We start from the raw sequence: 22,067 nt of genomic DNA, 5'->3' as shown, positions 1-22,067 counted from the left end.
TATGGGACGTCCCAAAATAGAAAGGTGGACATTTGAAGTGGAACGGAGGGAGTAACAATTTAACGAAGTTTCGTACCATTTTTCTAATATCAAGTTTATAGTAAAAAAAATTTTGCCCCCATTGAAATGAATTTCTGGATCTGCCACTAAAGATAATAAGTTACGTGTGTTTTCCAAATTGTAATTTATATGTTTTCAATCTATAAACTAAGTGAACATACATCATAACTACATTGTATTGTATGTTTTATTTCAAAATAATCGATCAAATGTTATAACTATATCGTAATCTCTAATCATTATATTTTATATTTATATATTTATACATATCCTAGAAGACAAAATGTAAATTACAAATTCCTAGTGACTGTCTTTTAATTGAGAACTCGAATCCGATGTTTCGTAGCCTTCAAATGAGTTGGCTTATTATCCATTAGGAATATGTTTCTTTGCGTTCGATTACGTTCATCTTCGATAAAATCAAATATTCGTATTGAATATTTGTTACGCATAATATTCATAATTAGATGAAGTCCAACTGAAGATTAAACTTGAAAAATCTGTCTTAATCTTCAGTCTGTAAAATAATATTTGTAGTCTATGTCATTGAGACTACCATCCTGAAATCTACAGACTTCAATACCTAAAATGATTTCAATTATGTAGATTGAGCTTTTACTCAATAGGTTAGGTTTTTGACCAGTGTTCACGGCGCGGACATTTATCATTAGTGGCACGAACCAAGTATTTCATGTGACCAACAATTACTACATTAACTTTGGCACCCCCTGATATCAATATTACAGTCCATCACAACACAAGCATTACAGTTACATTCCAGGTTTATGAATCTGTTACAACTATTAACAAAGTCTTGCAAATAAATAGTGGATGAATGAGCATTTGAACAAAGTAAAACACCAATCACATAAAAGAATGTCCAGATTTGTTCTTCTTCACTTTAAAAGAACAGGTAAGGTAATGTTACACAAATGATTCAGTATGGGGGTACTACTATACAACATGTACACAAGAATTAGAACAGAGAAAACTAACAATTGTCGCTCGAGCTCGACCACAAAGCACCAAGAAACAACAAACAGTTCACCTCTCAAATCAAATCAAATCAATCAATTAGTTGCACTTCATACTTCAATAGATCATCACATGATTTGACGTGTCGATCAACCTGGAATCACATGACACAGATTCAAGTTTCAGGTCGTATATTGTTTCTGCTCGAGTGGGGAAGAGTACAAAAAATTCAAATTATTAAATTGAGTTACGAAATTCTTACATTCTTCAGAAAACTCAAACACACCTCCAAGCATATCATCACTATCACCATCTTTCTCGGATTCGTTCCTCTGATGGAGGCTATCGTTGCCATCAACATAAGTTTTTTCCTTAGTCGGTAGTTTGCAATATTCTTCTTGAAAATCATGACCAAATTCTAACATATCTTCATGCATTGGAACTTCATCAACGATATTCATACTCAAATCAGAACGGTTAGAACCTGGGTTCGAGGTGTCACTAGTCACAATGCTTTCTGAAGATAGAACTACTCTAGCAGGAGCAATTGAGCCGTCAATGGGAGATGGCGAATTCATGATGTCATCAAGACTAGACGATAACGTATCGTCAACTCCAGTAACAGAACTTAGCCTATTCACCCCATAGTTATTATTTACAGCTGAAGCGAGAATAGGATAAGATAGTTTTGGTTCTGTCTGCTCTAAGTTTTGCAAGTGTGCAGCTACCAGTGATGAACCTGAATAAAAAAAATGGCTGTAAGATGAGAATTACATCAAAAAGAAGCAGCGGTGGCAGTTCGACTAATTTAAAAGTGTCAAATTTGGGCTGTATTTCAACTCAAATGTGTCAAAAAGTTGAGCCATTTTATGTGTCAACAGCGATTCAAAACTCTAGATCAATATTGTAACAACGTAACTTTTGTACATATAACTAGCACAATTAATTATAAATGATGGTTTGAAAAATATATATAAATAAAACGAAATAGATCGTGGATCAACCCAACCCAACCCAACTTTTTTCCAAATATGGGTAGTTAGTAGTTACAAACCCCATCCGACCCACCCATTCTCCACCTCTAAAAACAGGTAACTTGCATAACCAGAACAAAAAAAAAAAAAAAAAAAAAAAAAAAAAACGTCTAACCACGAGAGACTGAAGAATTTTGAGGAATCTTTTCGTCATTGCTACCAACATTGGAAGACGAAGCAAAATATCTACCAGCAGCAAAGACTCTTCAAAAAAATACGAACCATATTAGAAACTCAGAAAAAACAATCTAATCTTAGGAAGCACAAGTATATATAAATGGCAATCAATGTATTGCAAAGAATTTATATATTTCTATTTATACCGGTCATCGGTCCAACCAGGATGAACAAGAAGAGAGCTGTCAAAAACAGGCAGTAAATCTTTCTGCTTGACTTCAACTTCGTTCACCGGTATTGCTTCAATATCAACCTCTCCACCGTCACTAATCTCTTCGCATAACTGTGGGGACATCACATAAAAATGTACCTGCATAACATAATGTTATCGTAAGTATTTTTTTACATAAACAATATTGAACATCACAAACTTACATTTACCTTGGAATTTTGCCATACAGGAACTCTCCCGGACCTTATTTGCACCTCAGCATGAGAAAGATACCAACGGGATCGTTCCTGATGTTTAGTATCGTCATCATCAGAATTAGTAAAAACAGTTTCTGGAAGACCGTGTCTATTGGGACCCGCCCCACCAATAAACTCTTCTTTTTCTGGCCAATCTGTTCTTCGGCAAACATCCCACCACTGAAGCGGGTCAACTTTCACTCGCATCTCTTCATCTTGGGCCTGGGCTTGGGCCTGTGAAGCGTTTCCCATCCTCAAAGAAGATTCACCTTGATCTCCTATAGATGGCAATAGCTCATACTGGATTACATAGCCAGATGGTGTATACACGAGCAGATGTTCTAACGTATCCGCATTTAAGACCGCAGGTTCCGAATTTCGACACGAACTGTGAAATGTGGCGGCAATGGCGCCTGGTGGCACAGATGTCTTTCCAGATGCAACACTGCTTACCGTATTAATCCAATTGACATTTTTTATTCTGCTAACGACAGATAAAGTGATGGCGGCTGGTGGTGGTGGTGACAACGATTGATCTTTCGTAAAAGACGATGTAAACCACCAAGGTACGGTTACAAATGCCGAAAGTGCACGTCTGTTAACTTTAGAGTTATGTAACTGAATACTTGTCTCCCCACCAAAAGGAGATAATAAGAAAATATGGCATGTGCCTCTAGATGAAACAATGGATATCCATTGACTATATTGACTAAAACAAATATCTTGTATCACCTGTTACAGAAACAGATAAGCATAATCACCAAAAAAAAAAAAAATTAGATTAAATAAAACGGAATATTAGAAGAGAGAAAGAGGAACACACAGCTGATGTCATGCCACGGTGGAGTTTGTAAAGATGAACATGAGCAGAGTTCCAGTTGAAGGTTTGGTTGCCTGATTCGTTTTGCGAGGACGATGGAAGAATTCGGAATATATTGATATTGTTACCGTGTACTGATGCAGTCACCAGAAGAGTCCCACTCGGGTCAAAACAAAGTGCAGATATGGGACTTGTGTGGGCCCTAAATTGAGAAATAACCTCTTTTGATACAAAATCTTTAATCACAACCTGCACCGATATGATTTACAGAACTTTTAGCGCATGGATAATTCAAACCATTCACTGAAATCTCAAACCCTCATTATCCACATCCAATTGCACGGAAATTTTGAATCGGAAAATAATTGTACAAAACTAGGGAGTAGTGAATTTGAATTAAAGTCATGGTTGCAAACAGCTGTTGTGGTGGCCGTTGGTGGTTTGGTGACTAGCCCGTCCCGTTTCGCCCAAAAATGTCTAATTAGTCGGTCTAACGCTGGGTCAAAGTCGGAAAAAGTCGATCAAAGTGGGTCAAAAGTTGACTTCTTTTGACCTTTTTGTCTGGCATTGCTCTAGTGCACACGAAAATCCCAAGCCCATTTAAAAATAGGATGAAAAAAACACAAACACTTGCATAGTATACTTGGATATAAATTAATAATGAGGTTACTTGAGCATCAATAAACGAAATTCTTACCATTCCAGCATTAGCATTTTCAGTTGTATGAGCCACGGCCCTACCAGATTTCTTGTTGGCCAGATTAATGAGCCCAGTAGCCAACTGCTTACTGGACTCCATGGCGTATCGAGCAATCAAACTTCCACTGCCTGGTGAGGTTGAAGGACTAACACCTGGAGAAGAACTTAAATTTTGAGGACTTAATCGTCCTGTATTTAACATTAATGGGTTGTTGGAAGCATAAGCCAGCCACCTAGGCCCCACAGCCATTGGTCCATAGCCGATATTAATCCCAGACAGTCCTTGTCCTCCCAACTGAGATATTGGATATGTGAGGACACTAAACTTACTTTCAAGAGTAAGAGCATCAAAACAATATATCTGCCATGAAAAAAGAAACGTATAATCCATTAGAAACCCGTATTCCAAAATAATCTGACATTGTAGTTGTATATAAAAGTGTCTTGTAGCCACCTAACATCAATGTGGCAGAAAAAACTGGTCGACACCTCTACGGTGATATAATGTTCTATTCCGTTTTCAATTGTAAATAAATAAAATAAAATAAAACAAAAAGGAACAAACACACATTTTCATGGTTCCACGTTAAGTATCCTCTATGTGACAATTTTAACCCATCTATTCATGAATAGATCGATCCAAGTTACGTTATATCTCTGATGGGTCAAACACGTAAAATAAACTAAGATCTTAAAGAGAAATGAGTCAACAGTGTTAATAGTCGTCCGTAGTTCTATTAAAAGAAAAATAAAAAAAAATAAAAAATTTGTGAGCTAAAAAAAGTTCCCAAATTTGTCACCTCTACTTTATGGCATCATTAACTTAACCAAAAGTGAAGTATAGACTCAGTACACCTCCATTCTCAAACAAGTTTTATAATGAATTAAACACAAAACAACACAAATTAGCAATCAAAGTAGATGAATACTTACTTGTGAGGCAAGACCTACAGCTACTATGCGTTGACTGCATCTAACCATATACACATTTGAACGGAACCGCAAGACATGAACATAACTGTGCGACTTTAATGAGTAAAACCGAACAGCTCTAGAAGAGATGGAACTTTCTATTTGAGATTCGTCTCGTTCATTGTGTGAAGGGCCTGAAAGGTTTGTCTCTTCACTAGCCACAACCAAAAGCAAAGGGTGTGACATTTTGAATCCCTCATGACCCTTGTTTTCTTCAGGTGTAGGCTGAATTTGTAAAAATGTGACTGGATCATCACGAGTTGAAACGAGTTCTCGAAAATTAGAGCCATCGTCGACATCGAGAACTTGAAAGCCGTTGGAGTAACCAAGTAAGAGGACATGTTTGATAATTGATGAACTGAGCTCTAGTTTATCAAAGCAGGAATACAGAACCTGTTCGAGTCAGCATATGATTATGAAGTGAGCATGACAGAATAGAAAACAATTATTGATAAAGGAAAGCTAGTATTTATAAAGGAAAAACATTTATATAAAACAATAGCAATATACAGTAAAAAATAAAATGTAGTCTATTAAGAAAATTTGGGTTTATTGTGACTAAACCACTGAAACAGCCTAAGACTGAGCCTGATACTTAGTATATTTATTTTCTAAAAAGCCTCCTCGAGTTTCATCATACATATCAATCATGAAAAACAGGTTCTAAACTTGAAATAAAATTTTGAGAAAAATAAATGAAAAACACAAAAATAGCACGGTGTTGAACCTTTAAGGAGTTCAAAAGTCAGACGGATATAAATAAAAAATATAGGAATTCTGGATATAAAGAGTGTAGGTCGTTCGTATGACATGATAATAAATGTATATGCACAAAACGAAGCATATGCAATCTTATGGGGGCTATATTGTATGATGTCATAATTACGTGTATAGAATTAACACTGTTAACTGTTCTTACACATAAAACACTCTTAGGGGTTGTTTTAAAGTTGAAGATATAGAAGAATAAAAGTCATCTAAAGAAGATCACTCTTGGCCTATAACCTGATTAACAAAAAATGGTCAATTGAAAGCTAATAAAAGCATTATAAACTTGCCAAATACATATGATGAAAAAGAAGATACATAATCTACCTTCTGTATTCCTAATTGTAATCCTATGTGTCGCTAATTAACACAATTCCCCAAGTTACGTGACAAGTTAGAACTCCGATCTAAACTTGTCCAAGTTTGGAAGAAAGGAATGTGTCATATTCCAAGCAATGAAAAAATCATTTAAATGACCAAACTCATAACTAACAACCATTTAGATTTTCATTGATAAAATCTTGTTAAGTTATGACATATTTCTAACCAATTGATTTGTTCCTAACTCGTTAAATAGTATAGGTTACTAATGTGACAAATAAAATACAATTATCAACAATGTAAACAGATGATAAACTAGAATAGAAAGATATTTGTTGTTCCAACAACAACTATAGAAATATAGAATTAACTTATACCTAACTCTTCAGACTTTGGTATCGAAATATTTATCATTCAAGGCATGTACGATACTGTCTAGTAAGTAAAATCTAAAAACTCCCTTATCTACATTTACTTTTTCCCCGTAAGAATACAAAAACATACACATGTGACTTACCCTGCACATCCCAAATATCACGTAGCATATAGAAATTTTGGAGGACCGCAGATAAAATGGCACCCACGTCCCATTCACTTATCAAACACAGTACACACACCAACAATGAGACTAACTTCTGAAAAATAACGTCTCACGCTTCGTTACAGTTCTCGAATACTTCAACTTGTGAAGAGTAAAAGCCTAAAAGGTAACCCCAAATTTAATCACCTCAGTTCATTATTTCCTCATTGTCTCTCATATGTAGGTTGCAAGTTCCAATTTTTAAACAGAATTAATAAAAACTTTTGTCTTTTTTTCTTCTGGAATAATTTTTTTATATATATATCCAAATGTTCCCCAATTGGTTCCTAACTTCCATATCCACTTACAAAATCTATTGTTTACAATCCATACGCACGAACATAACAAACTAAATAAAACCTAAATTTAGGAATGTATATCATCCACTTGCATCTAATTATTCACCAATAACAACATTTTTTCATCCTATAATATTTCTATAACAATTAAATATTAAATATATAATATAATGAACACAATTTCCTACAACAATAAATGAAAATAAGTAAACATACACATCAAATTAACTTCAAACACGTCATCATTATAATAACAGGAGCAGTAAAAACCTTCAAAACATACTTTAAAATAAATAAACGTAATCAAATTGAATAACATAAATGATTAAAAAAAAAATTAAACCTGATCTTTAGGAAGTTCATCGGAAGAGTCACCGGAAACGGATGCTCCGGCGGACCTAACGGTTTTTATATAAGAAGAAATGAATCTAAACGAATTAGGAATTATAGAACCACGATTATCACTGCTATTATTGTTATCATTATTATTATCAATTTTATTATTATTATTATTAGCTTTATTTTGGTTTCCCCTCATAATACAATAAAAATTGACTAATTGTAGTTATGACCACCGGCAATACCACCACCACCACTGACCGCCGAGCGTTGGATATAATCGACGGCAGAATATGGCATCAAATGATGGAAGTTCGCCGGAGAATTAATCGGAGATAAGTTTGGTCAATGATTGTCAAAGTTTGTGTGTTGTTGTTGATGAGTTTGACCTTGGCTTCACAACGACGGTTCTTTGTGTTTCTCTCTCTACAAAGAGCATAACATTATTATTTTTCTGGTGATTTCAAGTTTGCTTGTTGATTGCGCCGTAAGGTAATTTGTGTATTTGTCATATCTAGTCCTTTTACATATAATGTTTTCTAATTTATATACTTTCTTATTTTATTGCATTATTACGAGTTACGATTTTAAATTATAATAGCATTGATCTTTTTGTTTTGCTAAAAAGACGGAAACTCATATAAAAATGAATACGTTTTCCAAAGAAAAAGATTTCAACTGGGAAGTACAAGAGAGGACAGATATGAGGATCACAACTAGAAAGCTACAGAATAGAACAATCATACGTTATCTAAAACCGAACCTCAACCACAACACTACAACTCGTAAAAAACAATGATCCTAAAAAAGAACTAGAGACAACCGCAAACCAAACTAACATAACAGAGAACAAAAGTTAAGCTACCACAAAATAAACCACGTACAAACGAAAACAAACAAAGGACCCGCCTTTTTGAACTTGCCATTGACCATCTCCCTTTATTGATAGTAATTTCACAATCATCACTAATAAAATAAATAATATCGATAGTACTTTACATCAAATTATAATGACAATCTTTGACTCTTAAAAACTATACTGATCATCTCTTACATACTCAAAAGTGCATTTCTAAGATCACTATATTTAACGTACGTTAAATCTAACAATGTGCAAAAACTCGTAAATTTAAAAATGTACTACTATTTTACGACAATAAGTTGATTAATTTAAAATAGCAAAATCAAGTCTTCAAACTGAACCGAAGACAATAACAGCAATGAACAATTTAAAACAAATACTCTCCAAGTATTCACCTGTCAAATAATCACAAGTCTACTAGGATCAATTTTACTACAATCCTTAGTCGATTTTTTCATCGTAGAAGATCTTTTAAAAACATCGTTCAAGATCGTATTTATTGTGTTTCGACTAAAAAATCAAAGAAAAAGATTGAATTCTATCTTCAAAAGGCAAAAAATAAATTGCATCTGTATCATTATAAGTGTTCATTATTGATTTTTCAAAGTCATTCTTTCACATCTTTGACTTTAAAATTTTTATTTGTGTTATTTAATAAAAGTTATATGAATTAATCGGTTTTTACTTGTGCTATCATTAATATAACATCTATCAGATATTAATTACACATAAAAAGAAATTTAAAGTCAAAATTGAAAGGAAAAAAAAAAGAAGCTTTCGAAAGTTAATAGTAGACACTTATAATGAGACGAAAAAAGTATCATTTCGCAGGTTATCAATTGGAAATGCTCGAACTTACAAATATTGCTTTGATTGCTTATCCTTATTCTTTGGTATTATTGATGTTCAGTAATGACATTTTTCAATCAGGTTAAACAAATTTTATAAAGTTCGCCAACAAAATGGTAGGTTGCACTAACTGGTATCTAGTATGAACACATACCTGGATAACAATATCTTCTATGTTGAAAATTTATTTTTATAAGTTTGTACTTTTGCAAATTGTTAAGATTTAATAGAGTTTTTATTAGAGGTAAGAATTATAAGACTTGCAATTTTGAGTACGTCGGGATGATCAGTGTAACTTATAATAGATAAGAATTATCAATATAATTTCGAATAAAACACATGGATTATTGTTTTAATGCACAATATGATAATGCACATTTATATTCATAATGAATTTATATAGAAAAAAAATGATGGTGGAATTATCACTACCTTATATTATTGTGTTGTTTCTTTCGTTTTATTATTTTTTATTTTCCTAGAGTGAATATTCGAAATGAAGGGGCAAGTATGTGTAGACTCCATTTGAGATTCTATTTATCCATTTTGCATGAAATTGGTGTCATAAATGAAAGTAAAACACTCAGTATATGTTGACATAAAATAAACTCCCTGTAAGGTTAGAATTAAAAAACCTTGATATAGATTTACATTCGGTAAGATGTCACATATGTAATGATGATATCGAGACTATCAGTCATACATTATTATCATGCAAAATTGCTACTGAAACAAGGAAAAGAGTTTGAAAATGGTAGAATCTAGATCAAGACCAAATCTCGAACATCACTGAAGCTTTCAAAGGTTCAAATTTTGGGATAAAAACACAACATGGATCAGCACTCTGGCAAGCTATAACATAGTTAACCGGATAAACAATCTGGAAAAAATTACAATGCTTACATATTTGGAAAAGATCGGGCAAATAGCGCATCAATGCTAAATAAGATACAATTAAAAAGCTTCGAATGGATTTCGTGTTGAGGGAAAAAAAATCAAACCTCGATTGGCTAACTTGGCTATCAAATCAGTTGACATATGATAGCCCCATCACAAACAAAAAAGAAATTGGCTAATCTCACCTGGATATTGATCGAGCATTAACATATATACCTGAATGTATCTTTCCTTTGAACTTTAGTATAGTGTAGTCTGGTGTTATATATTTCAGTGTACCATAACTTCACTGTAATTATCGTATATTTCAATAAAGGTTTGCTTTTTAAAAGAGTTTAAGAAAAAAAAAAGAGAGTATATGTAAACATAAAAAAAATTAGTCATTAGGGTCATCAGCGTACACATACTTCCCGCCGGTGCAAGCAACTGATGTCATACATGAAGTGCAAAAATTATATATAACATGAGAAATTTGAATACACTGAATTGTCGCACACTCTATCCAATTAAGGGTCTATGCGTATTTCAAAGAGAATAATATCATATCATCATTCAGAGAGTCATCTTTGATATTTGTCAATTGAACTATTAAAGAACTGGGTCGTTCTTAAAAAATTAAAGGACTGGACGCATCAAAGTGATATAAAAGTTTAATGATAAGCTACTTCAAACTTAGGGTGTTCATTGATATTCTTAGAAATTAGAAGGATTGAACAATAAAATAAAATTAATACTATATTTAAATGGAAGAAAATGTGGATAAATTATATCATGTCACAAAACCCATTTAGCATGACTTACTCCTCCGTTCCATTTTTAACTCTCTAATTTTTTATTTTATTTATTTTTGCAAAAATAATTTAATTTACTTATAAAAAATAACCACTAAAAAACTATAAATTTACATTTTTTGTGATAATACATTATAGGCTTAAAGCTCAAATAAGTTATATATTTCACCTTTGTCTCATTTAAAACTATATACCCCAAATAATCTAGTTGTAAGTTATAAACTTTCAAATAATGTATTAATATAAACGACTAAATTTTTTAAACTGAAACAAAAACACGTGATGATGTGTCATCATATTTGGCATTGAGCTGTCATTCCACGTAGGATTAGAGTTGGTATTTACATCCCCTATAGTAAAAATATTTTTGAGTATATATATATATATATATATATATATATATATATATATATATATATATATATATATATATATATATATATATATATATATATATATATAGCCTACATTTGGAAAAAAAAATAATAATATAGCCTATTTACAGCTTTAACCTTTAATTATATCCATCCAATGTCATTTTTAAACGAAAAGTAAAAATGTCACGTAATTAATTTACCGGTACAACCGATAACATGTAATATTTGTTGACTTGAATACACTTTTTTAAAGTTTATAACCTAAAGTGAGATTATTTGGAGTATATAGCCTACAATAAGACAAAAGTGAAAGTATATGACTTATTTATAGTTTCAACCATACATTATAACATTAAAACGCTCTGAAGATCAACATGTACCACCGATACCGAAGTAAACCAACAAATGAGTCCTATAGACAACTAAAACACCTAAACAAATGGATTAACTAATAAGGTGAAAATGTGTTTGACAAGAAAAATAAAACTGGCTAAAAGTATAACAAATTGAAAATTTAAATACCGGCTATACTTGACCATTCCTATGGATCTAAAAGCTAATAGAAAAAACTTCGAGGCCTCCAAACCTACGAGAATCGAAAACTAACAAGGATACAAGCGTGAGAACACCGCTCGTCAATTTAACAAAGCCAAATTCAGTCCACCGGTCAGCTATAGAATAAAACAGTCGCAAATAGAGACTCAACCACCAACGAAGAACAGGGCACGACCAAGATTCAAGGCAAGAAAGTGTTTCAGAGAAGCCCGACTACAAGTGAACCAAGAATTCAACTGCCAACACCTGAAAGAAAAAAGAACTTCAGGCGAAAAATAATATCGGCAACTACCACCAGAAAACGCCAAAAAATTCGATTACTAACAAGAAAAGCTCCTAATATGACCATCAACAAGAACTAGAGTGACAAAAGAGGTACGCGTCTCCTGGAACTTGAACAGACAAGACAGACGAGCAAGAAGGAAATGACCAAACACAACAAATTCGGCGAACAAACAGCCACATCAAAAATCTGACACAAACCCAGATCCAAAGAAGATTCAACAATCTGGTCACCAAGAAGATCGAGAGGATGTCAAACGATAATTCCTATAACAAGAGAAATCAAACCAACTCAGATCCAGCGAGCACGAACACCTCCGTGGAATTCAGCCAACGTGGTCACTGAAACTAAATACAAATATAAAACTTACAATTTATCTACTTTCATCAAGATTTATTATTCTCGATCATAAAATACACAAATTAATTTAAAAAAATATCGTTATGACACGGTGTTTTTTGTAACTTTTCAGTTTTACCATTAACTTTTTACTTATTTATTTGCTTTGCATGCATACATTAAGAGTATAATAAAGCTTACGTCTTTATTAATATCTATTTATAAAAGTGAACAATGAAATATGAGACAATATACAAAAGAATAATAAGAATAGACAATAAAATTCAACTGGATGGAGCATAAATTAAAATTAAAAATAAGAATTTTTTAATAATTTTTAGAGTTTTTGCTAAAATACATAATGTATTGTATATTTGTTAAGCCTACTTTAAAATTATCATGTAAATATCATGTACAATACAATGAACTTATGTACATTATTAACAGTCTTACTGGGAAAATCTAAAAAAAATTAAAAATAGAATATTATAATGTATTGTATATTTGTTAAGCCTACTTTAAAATTATCATGTAAATATCATGTACAATACAATGAACTTATGTACATTATTAACAGTCTTACTGGGAAAATCTAAAAAAATTAAAAATAGAATATTACTATAGAAGATTCTGAGTTACTAAGACTACTAATATCGAACGCCCTTGGCTCAATGAAAGCCAATGTGATTGAAGACTCCATTGCTAGCAATATGTCATTGCTAAGTCCTTGAAGGGCCGCTGATGTGTGTAGCGGTGTATACGAAATACTATTATTGTTTACTACGAAATACGATACAATTTACACAAGTTTTAATTATTTATAGAATGGATATACCTAAACCTTGCTACAACACTTATAGGCAGTGTACCTAATCGTAGAGTATTGTAGTTTTTAGTAAGTCCGGTTTGTTCCACAGGGAGCTAGTGATTACGTACTATATTTTTAACAACTATATTTATATAAAATATATATAATTATATATAGTAATATTATTATAAAAGAGGGGTTTTACCGTTTAATGACCGGTTTGTCGATTTTAAATAAAGTGTAAAGATAAATGACGATAATTAAAATGCGTAAAATAAATAACAATATTTAAAGTTGCGATAATTAAAATTGCGATAAGAAATAAAATGACAGTAAATGAAAGTAAGATGAGATATAAATAAAAGTATTATGTTTTTTTAAACTTCCGTAATCATGATGTTTGACGTTTTAATTTTAATTTATTACACTGGGTTAATTGTCCTTTGTCCTGGATTATTTGATACCTATTTGGTTTTTGTCCATAATAGTCCATCGGTCATAATTATAAAATGATTGTCAAATTAACCTTATTCCCGAAGTCAAATATTCCAACTAATTAGGGATTCGAACTGCAACAAGGTTTTAATACTTTGTTTAATGATTACACTAGATTATCGACTGCGTGTAATCCAAGGTTTTAATACTTTGTTAATAATTACACCAATTATCCTTGTATGTAATCCACCCCTGTTTTAATGAGATATGAATATTAATTTACCCACTTGATCAGAATGAATAATCAATTACCCAACCCGAATAATTAATTAAATGATCGTAAAAGATGTCGTATAAACGTCACTAAATATGACATTCGTAATCAATTTAATAATTATTAGTTTAAATAATTTGAAGATAGGTTCGACAGGTTCCAATGAGTTGTCGTTCAATTAGACAATACCCCTACCTATTAATAGTCAATAGTCCAATGTTCACAAGTGTCGGTCTTTTGTCCAAACCTTAATTATGGTACAAAATCTAATAACCCCGTCTTAATATTTAGCCCAACATCACGATTACTTCGGCTCAAATAAGCATAATAATAACTTAGTTACGAGACATTAATTTAAAAGTGAAGAACATAGCTTACAGTGATTATTTATCGCGTAGCATTACACGGACAGAGTTCTGACTTAAAACCCGTAAAATATTTCTTACAATAACCCAACTAAACCATAATTTATTATTAATCTTAAATTAAAATTAAAATTATAATATAAATATATTACATATAGAGATTGAGAGATTGGAAAAAGGTGTAAATATTTCGTCGAATTGCATCGCCTTTTATAGTGGGATTTGGGTCCCGGTGTGCTCCGCGAGTGCGGAGGTTTTGTGCCTTACAGCTCCGCGAGTGCGGAGCTTCGAATTCCAGCTCACGCAGAAATTGGATCCTAGCTTGCCGACGTTTATTTATTTAATATATATATATATATATATATATATATATATATATATATATATATATATATATATATATATATATATATATATATATATATATATATATATATACATATATATATACTAGTGAAATGACCCGTGAAATCACGGGTTTATTTAAATGAAACAGATCCATCTGTTGATTTTACAAACTTAAAATAGAGAAACTCTTTGTTAGGTTAGTAATCAGTTATCATTGTGCAAAGTCTGAAGCACAAGTTCACATGTACCTAATATATGTGTGGGTACATATGTGTTGGGTCTACATTAAAAATACATTATCATTCAATTATTACTCAATACATAAGCGTTGGGTCTACAAAGCACCAAAAACTTGTCTGCAAATATACAACAATAAACCTTATATTACTCAATACACAATAAAACTGAATTTGTTAGATGTGTATACCTGATCAATGACAACATAGACATTTGTAAATAGAGATGTAATATTAGGCTACCAATTATGTTCAAAGTGTGGATACTTTAGGACATATCGTTGGGCCTGGGCGACTTGGTTTGACCATGTTTCTATTGTAGCTCAACTCTCCAATCATCCCATTTTTTCACATCCAGTAACATCTATGGTGCATGATAGAAGGAATCATCCAGCAATCAATTTCATTAGCATATAATGGGTTAGAAGCTCAATGCAAATGTAACAGCGCACCTGTAGAACAAATAAAAAGTATCAGATCAGTAAAGTTCTTAAATCTACACGATAGCCATGGTTAAACCATTCATGGTTATCATCTGAACAAAATAATTGTTCAAAATATTATCATAAAATGAAACATACTGAACTACCAAAGGTATATGCAGATTTTTATTCTTACATAGTATGGGTCAAAATATACACCAAGTATGTAATCTATTTATACAATACTAAACTTGTGTGTGGGTAAAAAAAAAATCTAAACTTGTGTAAATTCAAACTTAATTGCTACCACCCCCATAAAATATTAATCAGTCATTTCATAAACATGTACTCAACTTTTCCATGAGAATTTACATTGTGAATACTACAAGTCTGCAATACTTTAATTCAGGAAGGAGACCCATCGACAATAAGCAAGTTTTAATCTTTAATCAAGATCAAGATTATAACTCATTACATAGAATCACTGATATTGAATTACATGTATACAAAAAATAGCCTTACGATCCATCAAACCTCAAGCAAATAAAATCTATAAAAAATTATAACCCAAAATATGGATACAAAATCAACAAAATCCTAAAATTAACAAATCAACGAAATGCATATGAGATTAAAATCATAAAATACAACCTTACGATCCATCAAAGACGGAAAATGATTTTTGTTGAAAAAACATACCATAGCCACAAACCTCTAACATAGAAATTTTATCAAACAGTTGAAGTGCATTCAATCATAAGTTGTACATAAAAACAAAAACCCATCAAGAATTCAACAAACCTTCAAACCTGAATTACCGAACCTTCAAATTTAATTATACTTACCTTTAATCCAATTGTTGGAAAGCTTTAATCCATGAGATGTCATTACTTCTAGGCTCAATAAAATGCACTACAATGATACTAATATGATCTTAAACCAAACACAATACTAACAAATTAAGTTTTCATTCAAGCATTTTATCAAACAGCTTATTACAGGAGAAAAAAAATGATCACAATTACCCTTACCAAAGACAATATTTTAAATCAATGCTTACCTGAATTTTATCTTCAACCATTTGTTTGTACCAGAGGGTTTGACAAAAAGACACCTTTTGTCCAATTTTACCATGAGTTTCGATCTGCATAAATCACATAATGATGAATTGCAAAACCCCAAAATTGAATGAAGATTTCGGTATTACCTGGGACAGAGATAAAAATGAAAGGAAAACGATAAGAATGGAACTTCAAGTAGTTAATGAAAAAGATGATGGCTGAAGATGAAGAAACCCTAAAAGGAAGAAGAAGAAGCAGCTAAGCGTATTTGGCTCTAGGGTTTCTTTGATTTGGAGGAAAAAAAGCGTATGTGGCGTTTTTTTACTTATGTTATTGATTTATTAATGTATTTTTTTTAAAGTAAATTTTTTATGACATCAGCAAGAGTGGCTAGAAAATTTTCTTTTTTTTTAAAATTTATTTTTATGTTTGAAAAATATTTATTTATGATGTCATCATTTTAGCATTTTAATAGATACTATATATATATATATATATATATATATATATATATATATATATATATATATATATATATATATATAATTTACATAATTAATTATATATTATATTATATTTATGTTCATAGTTAATTTGTGATTTTAGCTTCGTTGAGTCGCACATTGATAGTTGGTTCATGTCTCGGTTCCAGATTTTTGAACGTCCTTTCGTACGCATAGATATCTTGTACTTTGCGTTTCGTGGCTTATACTCTTGTCATTTTTAGACGTTTCTCATCAATAAATTGAACCACTTGGATTGTATCTTGTACATTTGAGCTTTTTGGTCATTTGCGTCTTCAAATCGTCGTTTTCTTCTTTTGTCTTCGCACTTATTTATTTAAACGATTATTACATAAAAATAGAACAATAGTAACTAAAAGCTTTACATATTGGAAGGATATTGATACTAAATATATGTTCATTTAGAGCACTATCAAATATCCTCACACTTGAACGTTGCTTGTCCTCAAGCAATACAGAACTTTAACGTTGCTTGTCCTCAAGCAATAGTAACTAAAAGCTTTACATATTGGAAGGATAATCTCCTTAAAAGATTAAAAATTATATATATATATATATATATATATATATATATATATATATATATATATATATATATATATATATATATATATATATATAATCATTTTAATAGTAACTTAATTATTCTAATTATTATTTTACATTTTTAATTCCAATTGATTAAGTGTACTTTGTTAAATTAAAATATTATCTATACACTTATATTTATATTGATTTATTTATATATATAGTTACATATTTATTTACTCACAATTGTTCGTGAATCGTTGAGCACGGTCAAAAGGGTAATTGATTACATGAATATAGTTTCAAATCTTTTTGAGACTCAACATTACAGACTTTGCTTATCTTGTCGAAACCAAATAAGAATTAAGTTTAAACTTGGTCGGAAATTTCCGGGTCGTCACAACATTCATTACAACTTAAACAACGTTGGTGTTACGTGAAACAGTACAGGATAATAAAACATCAGAGTTAAGCTCGTAGTTCAAACATGTCTTCTAACCCGCCCGAAACACCCGTACTACAGCAGTACCTAAACCTGCAATGGGTGAAAATGTGGGGGAATTAGCACAACTGCTAAGTGAATGGAGACTATCTAATAGATCAAGCATAAGCAACTGAACATGCAAGGATCACAATTATGCTAACGTCCTGAACTAGCATATAACAACAACTAACAATATGAGGATCGGCGGCTTGTACGAGCACACGACTTAGCTGATTAGGCTACAGTCTACCGATAGTCCGCTTTAATAAATACACTGTATAACCGTCTAGACGCAACACATGCGTCCTTCTGTGCTATACTGAACAATCAGTAACATCATAACCCGACCAGGCTACCACGGTCGACCTCACACAAACCCTACCTTGTCGCCTAGGTGGGTTCCTAACCTTGCCGCCTCGGTTGGTGTCCAACTAACAGTGCGCACATAAGATCACAGATAATCATTCATGCAATCCCTAACTAGCATGACAATATCTAACTACACATGGTATTCATACAGGATATAAACATAAGAGTAAAGAGTCTGAACAAGTAGCGTGACAGCTACTTAATACTCTATCCGGAGATAGACCCACTCACCGAATACCAGCAACTAGCTCAGATAATCTATCACTGAGTGGCTTCCTTATCCTTATCACCTGAACATAAGGCAAATCAAGTTAGTTTCTCTCCGTTAGCACTAAACAGCACAATACATCAATTTAGTATCAAAAAGCGCCACTAAAAGTCCACCTAACACTTATGCATTTTCAGAATTTACATCCTGATTATCATAAGACACGCGGACAGCATAACGGCTAGAAAACAGCCAAATTATACAACAATGCAACACTCATCTACATCTGTACGGTTGCACATACATCCGTACGGTTGCAAGTCCATCCATACGGTTACATCATGTATCCGTACGGTTGCACACTCATAGCCCGATTGCACAAATACCACTGCATCTGTACGGTTGCACATGCACCCGTACGGTTGCACAATTTACCCGTGCGGTTGCAGGATGAAACCGTAAGGTTGTGTTCTTCATGCAGCAGTAGCAGAAACTGACGGGTTTCGAACTAAAATCACTCAATCTCGTTTCTAGACATGTTTTTGACCCAAAATCCACACACAACATGTTTGGAAAATGTTTAGGGACTTAAACCCTCTAGTTTTAAATATTAACAACACCAATTTGGCTAAATTTGACTCAAAATCCACTTTTGACAAAACCTAACTTAAAACCACATAAATCTAGCAATTTGGAACTGAAAATCACGAGTTGTTACCTTGAAATGATCATAAAATCAGTAGTAACAATCTTAACAACACAATTGTTAATCCACAAACGAGATTAAGAAAATAGGGTTTTCAAGTAGGAAATAAAATATGTACGGGGTGATATAGAAGCTTCAAGAAGATGAGAGAAGAAAGCTGGTGTCTAGCTTATATACCAGTGTTAAACATAATACCCCATCACACACGGGTATTTACCAGTTATGTGATAACTTTCGTACTTAATTTGACTGCCATAACGGAGTCCAAATTAAATAAACGAACTTGTTCTATGACCCTTGTCACAAACTGATCTTAACTAAATAATATAATAACACTAAACATTTAATTGAAATAAAAGCATAATTAACCACACAATTATGCTTAAGGGCAAAAAGGTCATCTTACATCTACACCCGCTTCGAGGATGTTACAAATCCACCCCCTTAAGAAGATTTCGTCCTCGAAATCTGGTCATTGTCAAACAGGCATGGATAACGAGCCTTCATTAGCTCTTCGGTCTCCCACGTAAGGTTCAATACTAAACTATGCTTCCACTCAACAAGCACCATATGGATCTCCTTCTTTCTCAGCTTTGTTACCTTTCTATCAATAATCCTAACCAGTTCTTCAACTAACTTTTGATTCAAGTCAACCCTCAAATCGCTTAATGGAACCAGTTGCATTTCATTGTCGACCATACACTTCCTAAGGTAGCACACATTGAATGTGTTATGAATCCCTGCCAACTTTTCCGAAAGTTCTAACACAACTGTCTGGTCGTTAACCCTTTGAATAATCTTGAACGGCCCAATGTATCTTGGAGCCAACTTACCCCGCTTACCAAACCTAATAACTCCTTTCCACGACGAAACTTTCAAGTAAACACGATATCCCACCTCAAAATTTACTGGATGTCTACGTGGATCGGCATACATTTTCTATCTATCACGCGCCGCTTTTAACTTTTCACGTGCTATCGCTACCTTTTCTGCTGTTATCTGAACTATTTCTGGATCTGCAAACTGTTTCTCACCGGCTTCTAACCAACAAGTCGACGTTCTACACTTGCGACCATACAACATTTTATAAGGCGGCATACCAATACTCGAATGATAAGTATTGTTGTAAGCGAACTCGATCAAAGGAAGATGTATATCCCACGGACCACCGTACTCTAACACGCGGGACCTGAGCATATCCTCTAGTGTCTGTATTGTACGCTTACTCTGACCGTCGGTCTGTGGATGATACGCTGTACTCAGATTTACCCTCGTTCCCAAAATTTTCTGTAAACTGTTCCAGAAGTTAGACACAAATCTAGAATCCCTGTCGGATACAATAGACAACGGAACCCCATGTTGACTAACTATTTCTTTTATGTACAACTCTGCCAAAATACTCAACGAGACTGTCTGTTTTGTTGCTAGAAAGTGTGCACTCTTTGTCAGTCGATCAACAATTACCCAAATCATATCATTACCTCTCTGAGTTTTGGGCAATTTCGTCACAAAATCCATCATAATATGATCCCATTTCCACTCTGGAATCTTCAACTGCTGTAACGAACCATAGGGTTTCTGATGTTCAGCTTTAACCTGAGCACAAATATGACATTTTTCTACAATATCATTCTTCATCGTTGGCCACCAATACATCGGTTTCAAGTCGTTATACATCTTGGTACTACCCGGATGGATAATTAACCTTGATTTTGCACTTCATTTAAGATCAATTTCCTTAAATCTCCAACCATAGGCACCGAAATTCGGTTCTTAGACGTTTTAAGTCCACAAGAATTGTCAGTTAAATGGTCTTTTATTTTGGTCATCAATTCAGTCTTTAAATTCTTCTCCAATAAAGCTTGGGCTTGAACCTGTCTTATCTATTCAATAAGGTCTGAAACTATTTCGGTTTTCAAAAATTTATAGTCTCCACGGTCTTTTTATGACTCAAAGCATCAGTAACAACATTTGCTTTGCCCGGGTGATACTTTATTTCACAATCGTAGTCTTTTATAAGCTCAATCCAACGTCTTTGTCACATATTCAATTCTTTCTATGTGAAAATATACTGGAGGCTCTTATGGTCTGTACATATTACACACTTTGTACCATATAAGTAGTGTCTCCATAATTTCATTGTAAATACCACAACTGCCATTTCTAAATCATGAACCGGATAATTACGTTCGTGTGTCTTTAACTGAAGAGAAGTGTACGCGATAACTTTCTCTATCTGCATCAGTACACACCCCAAATCGACAATTGACGCATCACAATAAACCACAAAATCATCTGAACCCTCTGGTAATGCTAACACTAGAGCCTGACACAGCAACTGTTTCAGAGTCTGAAAGGCATGTTCCTGTTGGTAACTCCATCGAAAACTTACATCCTTTCTGGTCAATTTGGTCAACGAACCCGCTATTTTAGAAAAATCTTTTATAAACCGGTGATAATAACCCGCAAGACCCAAGAAACTCTAAACTTCTGTCGGCGTCTTCGGCGAATTCCAACCCATTACCGCTTCTATTTTCGACGGATCCACTTTAATACCTGTCTCACAGATAACATGACCCAGAAACTCCACCTCTCGAAGCCAAAACTCACACTTCGAGAACTTAGCATATAACTGCTCTTTCTTTGACAACTCTAACACTAATCGAAGATGTGTCGCATGATCAGCCTCTATTTTTAAATACACCAATATATCATCGATAAATACAATAATAAACTGATCTAAATACGGCTTACAAACCCTGTTCATCAGATCCATGAAGACTGCCGGAGCATTGTCAACCCAAATGGCATAACCAAGAACTCGTAATGCCCATATCTCGTTCTGAAAACTGTCTTTGGTATATCTGATTCTGCAACTCGAACCTGATGATACC

At 33.0% G+C, this 22,067-nt stretch overlaps 2 protein-coding genes across 2 annotated transcripts; both read right to left on the bottom strand.

Moving 5' to 3' along the window:
• Nucleotides 1-863: 863 nt before the first annotated feature.
• Nucleotides 864-7,898, bottom strand: LOC139856908 (autophagy-related protein 18h-like). Its single transcript, XM_071845619.1, has 9 exons — nucleotides 7,457-7,898; nucleotides 5,107-5,538; nucleotides 4,172-4,534; nucleotides 3,478-3,723; nucleotides 2,628-3,386; nucleotides 2,393-2,556; nucleotides 2,185-2,273; nucleotides 1,298-1,774; nucleotides 864-1,189 (listed from the first exon to the last, which is right to left on the bottom strand). Exons 1-9 carry the CDS (start codon nucleotides 7,649-7,651, stop codon nucleotides 1,185-1,187), a joined length of 2,730 nt encoding a protein of 909 aa, XP_071701720.1. The 5' UTR covers nucleotides 7,652-7,898; the 3' UTR covers nucleotides 864-1,184.
• Nucleotides 7,899-15,300: 7,402 nt separating this feature from the next.
• Nucleotides 15,301-20,109, bottom strand: LOC139859631 (uncharacterized). The gene is made up of 4 exons (XM_071848410.1): nucleotides 19,774-20,109; nucleotides 16,354-16,437; nucleotides 16,139-16,205; nucleotides 15,301-15,323 (listed from the first exon to the last, which is right to left on the bottom strand). Exons 1-4 carry the CDS (start codon nucleotides 20,107-20,109, stop codon nucleotides 15,301-15,303), a joined length of 510 nt encoding a protein of 169 aa, XP_071704511.1.
• Nucleotides 20,110-22,067: the final 1,958 nt, after the last annotated feature.

This window comes from Rutidosis leptorrhynchoides, chromosome 7 (assembly GCF_046630445.1).
Source record: "Rutidosis leptorrhynchoides isolate AG116_Rl617_1_P2 chromosome 7, CSIRO_AGI_Rlap_v1, whole genome shotgun sequence".
NCBI lineage: Eukaryota > Viridiplantae > Streptophyta > Magnoliopsida > Asterales > Asteraceae > Rutidosis > Rutidosis leptorrhynchoides.
The sequence above is the reverse complement of the archived record's forward strand: the minus strand, read 5'-3'. Positions and strand labels throughout refer to the sequence as shown.

Bases quoted from the DNA above. Each gene is read 5' to 3' on its own strand.
- LOC139856908 (XM_071845619.1), bottom strand. From the start codon at position 7,651: ATGAGGGGAAACCAAAATAAAGCTAATAATAATAATAATAAAATTGAT. The intron at 3,724-4,171 runs GTAAGAATTTCG...ATATCGGTGCAG, and splicing joins AAAATGCTAATGCTGGAATG to GTTGTGATTAAAGATTTTGT. The intron at 3,387-3,477 runs GTGTGTTCCTCT...TTTCTGTAACAG, and splicing joins ACCGTGGCATGACATCAGCT to GTGATACAAGATATTTGTTT.
- LOC139859631 (XM_071848410.1), bottom strand. From the start codon at position 20,109: ATGTATGCCGATCCACGTAGACATCCAGTAAATTTTGAGGTGGGATAT. The intron at 16,438-19,773 runs GTAACAAAGCTG...TGATTTATGCAG, and splicing joins TTAGGATTATTGATAGAAAG to ATCGAAACTCATGGTAAAAT. The intron at 15,324-16,138 runs GTAAGTATAATT...TTTGTTCTACAG, and splicing joins TTCCAACAATTGGATTAAAG to GTGCGCTGTTACATTTGCAT.